The 10,127-nt window shown below is 40.1% G+C and overlaps 1 protein-coding gene across 3 annotated transcripts; it reads right to left on the minus strand.

Annotated features, from left to right (window-relative positions):
- On the minus strand, nt 6,070-6,930 carry LOC110436182. Of its 3 annotated transcripts, none has more exons than XM_021462563.1 (2): nt 6,771-6,930; nt 6,070-6,629 (listed from the first exon to the last, which is right to left on the minus strand). In XM_021462563.1, the coding sequence occupies exons 1-2, from the start codon at nt 6,849-6,851 to the stop codon at nt 6,372-6,374; spliced, it is 339 nt and encodes a 112-aa protein (XP_021318238.1). In that variant the 5' UTR covers nt 6,852-6,930; the 3' UTR covers nt 6,070-6,371. The 3 variants fall into 3 exon arrangements, with proteins under 3 accessions (XP_021318238.1, XP_021318239.1, XP_021318240.1); XM_021462564.1 differs by having other exon boundaries at nt 6,070-6,652; nt 6,771-6,914; XM_021462565.1 differs by having other exon boundaries at nt 6,070-6,657; nt 6,771-6,851.

Below are 10,127 nucleotides of genomic sequence, written 5' to 3' on the forward strand. Positions count from 1 at the left end.
TACATGGTCTCGAATGGAAAAGTCATGAATACCAATATTGTTCCACTCATCAAAATCTACATTTCATATATAGACCATTTTTGCATTTGACAAAGTTTTGGGAAGGTGTAGTTGAAAATCCACAATTGACACATATAGTTTCATATAGTTTGTGTGAGAACTTAGAATTGGTGGGTATTGTTAACTTAGATTTTCTCAAATGGAAAAGTTGTGTATATAAAAAGTTTAGATCTTGAAGATATCTAACAACTTGGTATTCAAAATATTTTCATTTGAAGTAATTTAGTTTGTCATTTGACCAAGTTTGACCGAAACCCGTCTTGGATTTTATAGAAATGTAACTAGAATTGGCTCAAAATTATCCAAATGGAAAAATGGACAATATATAAAATATAGATTTTGATGATCTCTAACAACTTTGTATTCAAACTTTTTTCATTTCAAGTCATCAAATGGGCTATTTGACCAAGTTTGACCAAAGTCAAAGCATTGGTTTTTACAAACACACCCTTTGACCGAACCCTAGATTGTCCCAAATGGAAAAGTCAAGCCGACACAACAGTGAACTTCTTCTTGACGTATGACCCTTGGTTATGATCCTGCCGTAACCATGGAGTATCCTCATTGTTTAACAGAATGCTTGGGTCTTTGTTGACTATGAAGGGCGGAATTCGATCATCCCTTTCGTAATCGCCTGACATGTCTGACTTGTCCTCAATTCCGACAATGTTTCTTTTCCTAGAAAGGACAATGTGGCGCTTTGGCTCATTGATGATTGAGTGGTCATCATTTTTTCCTCTCTTTGGTTTCGTAGACATATCTTTGACATAGAACACCTGACTCACGTCTGCAGCAAGGACGAATGGTTCGTCTTTGAACCCACTATTGTTAAGGTCCACGGTTGTCATCCCATACTCCTTGTCGACTGTTACCCCACCTCCGGTCATCTTCACCCATTGGCACCGGAACAAAGGAACTTTAAAATTAGCTGCATAGACTAGTTCCCATATGTCTTCTATGCGTCCATAATATGTTTGCCTGTTCCCATTTGGATCCGTGGCATCCACGCGTACACCACTATTTTGGTTGGTGCTCCTTTTATCTTGGCCAACTGTGTAAAATGTGTTACCATTTATCTCGTACCCTTTGTATGTGAGGACATGCCATGATGGTTGCCTGGCCAACAAATAAAGCTGCTCATCAATGTTTTCATCACCTTGACATTTTTTGCGCAACCAATCGCCAAAAGTTTCCATGTGCTGACGCATTATCCAAGCTTCATTCTTCCCGGGCCACTGGGACCGTAGGTAATCTTTGTGTACCTCAACATATGGTTCCACCAATGAGGAGTTCTAGAGAATTGTGTAGTGTGCTTTATTGAAGTAATCGTTTCCCGTACCAATATATGTTTTCTTCCCAAGTGTTCCCTTTCCGCTGAGTCTGCCCTCGTGTCGAGATTCAGGAAGCCAATTGGGTCAAGGTCTGGAATAAAGTCAACACAGAACTCTATGACCTCCTCTGTTCCGTAGCCCTTGGCAATGCTTCCTTCTGGCCGGGAACGACTATGGACATATTTCTTTAGGACACCCATGAATCTCTCGAAGGGGAACATGTTGTGTAGGAACACAGGACCGAGAATACGAATCTCTTTGACTAGATGAACTAGGAGGTGTGTCATGATATCGAAGAAGGATGGAGGGAACACCAACTCAAAGCTGACGAGACATTGAACGACATCATTCTGCAGAGTAGCTAGTTGCTCTGGATTGATTGCCTTCTGAGAAATTGCATTGAGGAATGCACATAGCTTTACGGTGGCTAGACGTACGTGTGGAGGTAGAATTCCTCTTAAAATGACCGGCAGCAATTGCGTCATTAGAACGTGACAGTCATGGGACTTCAAGTTCAGGAATTTCTTCTCTGGCACATTAATTATTCCCTTGATATTGGAGGAGAATCCAGATGGGACCTTGATGCTGCTAAGACATTAAAACATGCTTTCCTTCTCTTCTTTGCTCAGAGTGTAGCTAGCAGGGCTTAAGTAATGACGTCCATCATCTGTCTTTTCTGGATGCAGGTTGTCTCGTTCTTTCATGCGCTGCAAGTCTTGTCGTGCTTCAAGTGAATCCTTAGACTTCCCGTAGACACCCATGAATCCGAGCAAGTTCACACAAAGATTCTTTGTCAGGTGCATCACGTCGATCGCGTTGCGGACCTCTAGGACATTCCAGTAAGGTAGCTCCCAAAATATGCATTTCTTCTTCCACATGGGTACGTGTCCCTTAGCATCCTTGGGAATAGGTTCGCTGCCTCGTCCCTTTCCAAATACCACTTTTATATCCTTGACCATTTCGAGTACATCATCCCCGGTTCGATTGAGAGGTTTGGTCCGGTGGTCTGCCTTGCCTTTAAAATGCTTGCCTTTCTTTCGTACTGGGTGGTTCACAGGAAGAAACCGACGGTGGCCAAGGTACACGACCTTTCGACATTTTTTCAAAAATACACAGTCAAGGTCTTCATAACAATGTGTGCATGCATTATATCCCTTGTTTGACTGGCCTGAAAGATTACTCAGAGCTGGCCAATCATTGATTGTTACAAACAGCAATGCTCGTAGGTCAAAGTGCTCTTGTTTGTACTCATCCCACACGCGAACTCCTGGTTTGCTCCATAAAAGTTGAAGTTCCTCAACTAATGGCCTAAGGTAGACATCTATGTCATTGCCAGGTTGCTTCGGTCCTTGGATAAGCACCGGCATCATAATAAACTTCCGCTTCATGCATAGCCATGGAGGAAGGTTGTAGATACATAGAGTAACTGGCCAAGTGCTGTGACTACTGCTCTGCTCACCGAAAGGATTCATACCATCTGTACTTAAGGCGAACCGCAAGTTTCTAGCATCATTTGCAAAATCTGAGAATTCTTTGTCTATCGCTCTCCACTGGGATCCATCGGCAGGGTGTCTCAGCATATTGTCTATCTTACGGTCTTCTTTATGCCACCGCAACAACTTTGCATTGTCCTTATTTCTGAACAGACGTTTTAATCGTGGTATTATAGGAGCATACCACATAACCTTGGCTGGAATTTTCTTCCTATGACGTTCTTCACCCTCAACATCGCCAGGATCATCTCGTCTAATCTTATACCGTGATGCCTTACATACTGGACATGCATCCAAATTCTCGTATTCCTCCCCACGGTAGAGGATGCAGTCATTAGGACATGCGTGTATCTTCTGGATTTCTAATCCCAAAGGGCAGACAACCTGTTTTGCTTCATACGTAGTGGTGGGCAATTCGTTGCCTTTCGGAAGCATCTTTTTTATGATCTTCAATAACTGCCCAAATGCCTTGTCAGATGTACCATTCTTTGCCTTCCATTGCAGCAATTCTAGTGTGGTACCCAGCTTTTTTTGCCCCTCTTCAGCGGTGGGATATAGCGATTTCCTGTGGTCCTCTAGCATGCGCTCGAACTTGGCTTTCTCTTTATCACTATCACATTCTCTTTGTGCATCACGGATGGCATCACCAAAAGCATCATCGCCCCGATCATCTTCTGCCGCCACCTCTTCTTCATTATCTCCCCCCATTGCAACATCATTGAAGCCACCGTACTGAGCAATAATATTGGCATGGTCCAATTCTTCTTCTTCTTCTTCTTCACCTTCATCCATTATAATCCCGCTTTCTCCATGTTTGGTCCAACAAATATAGTTTGGTACGAAACTAGACTTTAATAAGTGTGAATGAAGAGTTCTTGAGTTAGAATATTCCGTCAAATTCTTGCACACGGCACATGGACAGCACATGAAACCGTCTCTCTTATTTGACTCGGCCACACTTAAGAAATAGTGCACGCCATTAATAAACTCTTCGGAGCGCCGATCGGCATTATACATCCAATTACGTGTTACCATCTGCATTAAAGATAACATATATATTATGAAAACCATGCACACATATAGTTTCTCATCTTATTGCACAACATGTCTAAGATACATAGTTGATTAATTTAGAAAAGCTTGGCTACAACAAATACAATCGCAACTAGCATTAAAAAAAACAAAACTAAAATGCACTTAAGCAACATAATTAGTTCGCGTCCGATCCCAACTATAATAGATAGATCATTCGCTTGATCAACATCATTGAACTTCTTTCGTCGGCTCACTGCCTCACCACCTTCAGCCTCAACCACCTGTGCAAAAGATTTCTTAATGTGTTCAATGTATTCTTCCTCCCAGTACCAACCTGTACATCCGCCGGTACCGTCCCACTGAAATTAAAAGAGAGAATCAAAAGTTTAATTAATATCATTTAAAAAAATATGCACATATATAAGCAAATGTCTGGAAATAACTCACATTACGATCTGGACACTTGTAGAATATACGACCCTTGTTTACTCCCTCTTTCGACACTTTGTACTCCATCAAAATCTTCTGCCCACACTTGCCACAAGTAATGAGAGGGAGTTCCGGACGGTATCGCTTTTGAACCCGTTGAGAGACGGAAGACCCAGTCACGGTTGCCATCTACTATCCATACTCAATTTTAAAACAATTATAAATTCCACATTTACTAGTAAACATGTATGATACAATGGACATTATATGTAGTAATAAAAATAAATCAAGTGATATTAACAAACCAATTAATTTGAACTATCCTACTTTCTATGATCATAAAAATATACTATAATTCATTCTTGCAAAATATATTAAAACTAGGTCAACCATGAAATATGATATATATATATGGATACTAATTCATGTGAATGATTCAAAATAACAAAGTGGATTTGAGCTAAAAAATGATGGGAACATCACAAGCCAAAAACAACATGAAAAAGACAAGAAAGGCTGAAGTTAGTCACCTCTAAGCGCGAAGAGACGATGACGGAGTCGAAGAAGATCAACGATGGGCGTTGGAGATGAAGAACAAATGAAGAACAAGCAAGAAGAAGCTCCAAGAACAACAATGGTGCTCTCGGTTTCAAATGGGCAGAGGGGAGGAGGGAGCCGGCCTATAAACCGGACCTTTAGCACCGGTTCAGAGCAAAAACCGGTGCTAAAGGGTTACCTTTTAGCACCGGTTTGTAACACAAACCGGTGCTAAAGGGTTTGCCTAGGCCCGTGGCTCTGGCCGGTGCTAAAGGGACCCCTTTAGCACCGGTTCTTGTTAAAAACCGGTGCTAAAGGGTCCCTGCCCCGACAGCACATGTCAGTAGCCGTTGGGCAGGACCCTTTAGCACCGGTTTGTCACACGAACCGGTGCTAAAGGGGTCTTTAACCCCGGGCCGCAAAAAGGCCGAGGTTTTTGGCCATTTTGGGCATCGACCAATGCCTCATTCTGTAGTAGTGTTTATTACCACTTTTGTGTTAATTCTTTTCCACGAAATATGGACCGAAGTGTAAGAGAGGTGCTACACGTATGCAGGACCATTCCATGTGCAGAGCTGAGCCATATAAGTAGTTTTTTCGACGAGGGGTGTTACATGTCCAAAATAAATCGATTAACAGTGGTGCCTGTCTCTGAAAAAATAATTGCCATTTTCAGAGGTGTACGCCCTAAAAGACCTGTCAAATGGAGATCAATCCCAATAACCCATTTGAGCCTACGACAAGCATCAGATATATAAAGAGGTATATAAAGAGGGGGAGAAAACGAGAGCCATTTTGCATAAGTTAATTTAGTGCTGACCAAGCTGTGTTAATGAGGGTGTTACTCCGCCCTTGCTGCTTAAATTATCCTAAAATTCTTAGAAGTGCTTGTATTTAAGGGCAAAGGGATTATATTTGCAGTGTTTTGTTTCCTACTTGAAAAAAGTGTCATGCCGCAGAGGCCAAATTTCAGTTTTCTAAAAAATATGGAAAATAATATATAATGAAAGTAGATGATGGCGGAAGTTAGTAGTTCTCATATAGCGGGTAAATCAATTATTTAATCCACCTCCAACACCTTGTTTTCTTGTCGTTGATAGTTTCCCTTTCTACGGACAATATCTATATGATCTTGCATTTGGGCGGTACATCAGATACAGAGCGGGAATTTGAGAACTACCTCGAATTCGACATAGGTTATTGTCCTTTTATTCAACATCTTTGACATCAGAGTAGTATGTTAGAACACATCGCTTCTGATATTATTACACAAACATCTTGATATTGTACATATGTACCTCCTGATGAGTGCATTATCACCTTGTCATTGTACAGGACTAGGGTTTTCCAGATACATATACATCATATACTGCGAAGAGTAGCGCTTTGGCAAAATTATATATATCTCCTTCGTCTCCCACACAAACAGCTTGCCACAAAGCATATGTAGGAATTGGCACAGAGAGAATGAACACGAACTGCGCAGCTAGTTGTTTGTATCACCACCGCTGCCTGCTCCGTCGTCTCCTCCATGGCTGCTGTACTGATCTCGCGGGATGGCGTGGTGGTTGTCCACGGTGGTTCCACCACCGGCACCAAGGGTAGGCTTCGCAGACCTGGTGTCTCCGCCGGCAGCGGCACCCTTGCTCTCGAGCATCCCCATGGCAGGACTCATCAGACCATGACTGACCACGGCAAATACAAGAACGATAGCTGCCAACATGGTCCTGGCTTTCATTTCCTCCTTCATGATGACAATTCTTAAGTCTTAACTAGGACAACAATAATATCCATAAGTAAACTTTCATAAGCCTGATTTTCATAGATCTACTGCATATACATATGATTCTTAAGCAATAATTAATAGTAAGTACGAGAGTCAAACCTGGAATAGTTCCGCTGACAGACCAAACCTAGCTCGAAGATCTTGTACTGTTTCTCGAGTCCTATGGTTTTGGTCTGGCATGCTTTATATATAGTGAGATCAAAGGTTACGTTGTATAAAGGAAACCGTCATATAGATAGTAATAATCTATCCTTTGTTTTGCAATTGGGTCTTGGGACCAGTATAATCCTTTAGTGCAAAATGACATCCAAATGAAACTAGAATCTTCTTTTCGGTAAAGAATGTGCGAACCACACTGCCAATCGATGTCAAGGAAATAGTAGATTAGGCAGAAATCATATCCCTACCAATAGTATTTCCCACTAAGATAGTGGTTTGCTGCTTTTCAAGGCAGCGACTTGATATTTTATTTACTGGTGGGGGGTAAAGCTGCCAAAACTTTAACCCGACCATTGAAAATGGGCACTAGAAATGTCAAGCTCAATCAAATCTAAGGTGCTGGTAAAAGTGGAAATATTAGTTACGCCCACTAAACCCAATATTAGCAGTAGTTTCACTAAGATAAATGTTGTCCTATATATAAGTATTAGAGAAATTACATATCATCTACAAGTATTTAGTTTGAGAAATATTTTATGCCAAATGTCCCGAAGGTATATGGTCAAGTACCATAGTTTGAACATGTAAAAATTAATATGAAGGAACATCTATGCTACTAATGGGCCATTATCCTCTATTGGCATAGGTGGAGGGAGTCGTCACTGAAAAATTTATATCTTTTGATTTCCCTTCACCAACTTTTATATTAAAGAGAAATTATGTGATTGCATCTGTACATACAAGATCGATGTAATATGCTATCTCACACTAGTATTCGATTCTGTCAGTAATGCTGATGTATGTGATAATTTATATTAGCAATAGCACTGCTTGCTCAGGTCATAGTTCCCACATTCTATGGAAACTAATAATGCTGAGGGCCTGTTCGGATCACATATAGCTCAAATTCTAGGTTGATCTTACGATCTAGTAAAAGGCGATTAATTTGCTGGCTCGCTTAGCTATGTGCAGCTAACGCAATTGGCTTTTTTTAGAGAATGGAAAGAGTATCTGGCTTCATCCTCATTGAAGAATCAGACCACACAATTTATTACAGCTTACTTATAACAATCCTGGATAAACAAGGTCCTTGTAAAAAAACAACTCAACACAATTGGCTCTGATAGGTCAAACTGCTAGTTATTAATAGCCAAGATAACTATAAACTATTAGAAGCCCACCCCAGCCATGAGTTAACAAACTTCTAATTATTGATGGATATAATTTATAGGTAAGCATTCAGTGTGTCATGTCTGGCTGTTCCCAATGAAGCATATATATAGATGCATAAGAACAACAAACCTACATTCAATAGTATTGAGTTGAGGGAAACCTAAAATAATATTCATTGCAACAAGTATAAAGACCTACCTAATTTGCAGAACATTTAAAAACATGTTTTGCATAGATAGAGCCATCAATGTAAATGAATGGATTATTAGAAAATTTAACGGACACGGTGCACTTAATTAGCATATAGTTTAGGTTGTCCTTGAATATTTAAAATTATGTTTCACTACAGTTTGTGTTTTGTCCCATGAACTTTTTGCACATATAGTGATTTTGATACATTGAGTGCTGGTGCTAGTTATATGAGCCTTTTTTTTGCATTCTAAGGATCAAATAAGAACTTAGAAAGAAAGGGTTACTCAAGTTTAATAACCAATTCAAGAACAGCATACGGCATACGTTATCAACAGCCAAACATATGAAGTTCTTCTGGGAATGTAAGATAATGCCCTATATATATATATATATGTGCTACTGGATCTGCACATAATTATATCTATTTTATCTAGCTTGTTACCAAATGACGTTTTGTCACCTGTTTTAGGCAGTTTAATTATTAGTAACAAAAGTCTTATTTGCAATAATGCATATTACACATAAATCAAAAGGGCATGCTACCATTGACCGTTAGCTTTTCTATTTCATCATGGTGATATGAGTTCGTAGTTGCTAATAAACAAATAAATCAAATGCCATGACTTCTGAAATACCATTATAACTAATGCATTAACGTTTGTATTCATCAATTTCAATGTGTACTAAGGATATCAAACTTGTCCGTATAAGAAGGAAACTCATTGGTGTCTGTCGATGTAAACAATTCAAACCATAGTGTAGTTATTCCGTTTTGTAGATATATCAGATAACAATATATATGACGTTTTTGTATACAGCTTGTGTACTAGTGTAGTATAGTATCTAATGTACCAAGAAACCGATGCATTTCTGCTCTGGCAATGTATATATGTCTATTCAAAGATCTGAAGAATAGTTTTGCCTACTAATTTTCAGTGAAGCACTACACATGATATATAGAATCATGACCAATGTGCATATAGACAGTTGAATCTGACGAAAATTTTCACTGGAACAAACTGAAACATTGTTTTCTTTATTCAGTATGGATGTAACGACATTGATATACATATGTGAGGGGTTACACAAACAGCACAAGTGCACAAAACGAAGTGATATATATACCATCGTCCAAAGATATGCCACAAATAACATGTGTACATATATTATTATACATACGTACCCCTAGCATGCATGCAAAAAGGTTCGCTACGTACAAGACATGTATAGAAGTCGATCTGCTCATGGATTAGCTTCTTCACTCCCAACGTCATGGCCACTTCCGGGCATGTTTCCAGGGCTGCTCCAGCTATCATACTCGGGCCTTGGTATTGCATGGTGATTGTCGACTGACGTCCCCGCCTCTGCGGTGCCCGCCTTCACTTTGTGAACTAATTCCGCCTTGTGATGTGCTGCAGTGCAAGCGTTGAGCATGACCATTGCAAGGAAAAACAGAGGAAGAAGCTTCATGGTGAAACTAGCTAGTGATGAGATCGTAGTCTTGGAACAGATAAGAGGATCGACAGGGATTGATCGAGGTGGAAGACAGGAAACAGGAGGCCTAGCTATGAGTGGTTCCCTACTGATTAAACCGTGTGTGGTACGTAATTTATAGGCAGAAAGTGTTGGATATACAGCTGGGTATATCAAGACCGACTTTTTTTTACGCAGATTTCCTTTTTACAGTGGGTTGTAGTGGTTTTTTAGAATGTGGATTCTCCACCTAGTGAGGCAGTTTTTGGTGGGGTAACCATATTATGTCTCCAATTGTGTACCTTTATTTTTTGGTAAACTTCTGCAACACATATAAGTGTTTTGTGAGCCAAATAATTCAGCAAATACTACCGAATTCGGCTCTTTGCCGAATGTCAAACGGTTTACCGAGTGTTTTTTTAGACACTCGGCAAAGAAGCTCTTTGCCGAGTGCCGAAA

This window comes from Sorghum bicolor, chromosome 6 (assembly GCF_000003195.3).
Source record: "Sorghum bicolor cultivar BTx623 chromosome 6, Sorghum_bicolor_NCBIv3, whole genome shotgun sequence".
Taxonomy (NCBI): Eukaryota; Viridiplantae; Streptophyta; class Magnoliopsida; order Poales; family Poaceae; genus Sorghum; species Sorghum bicolor.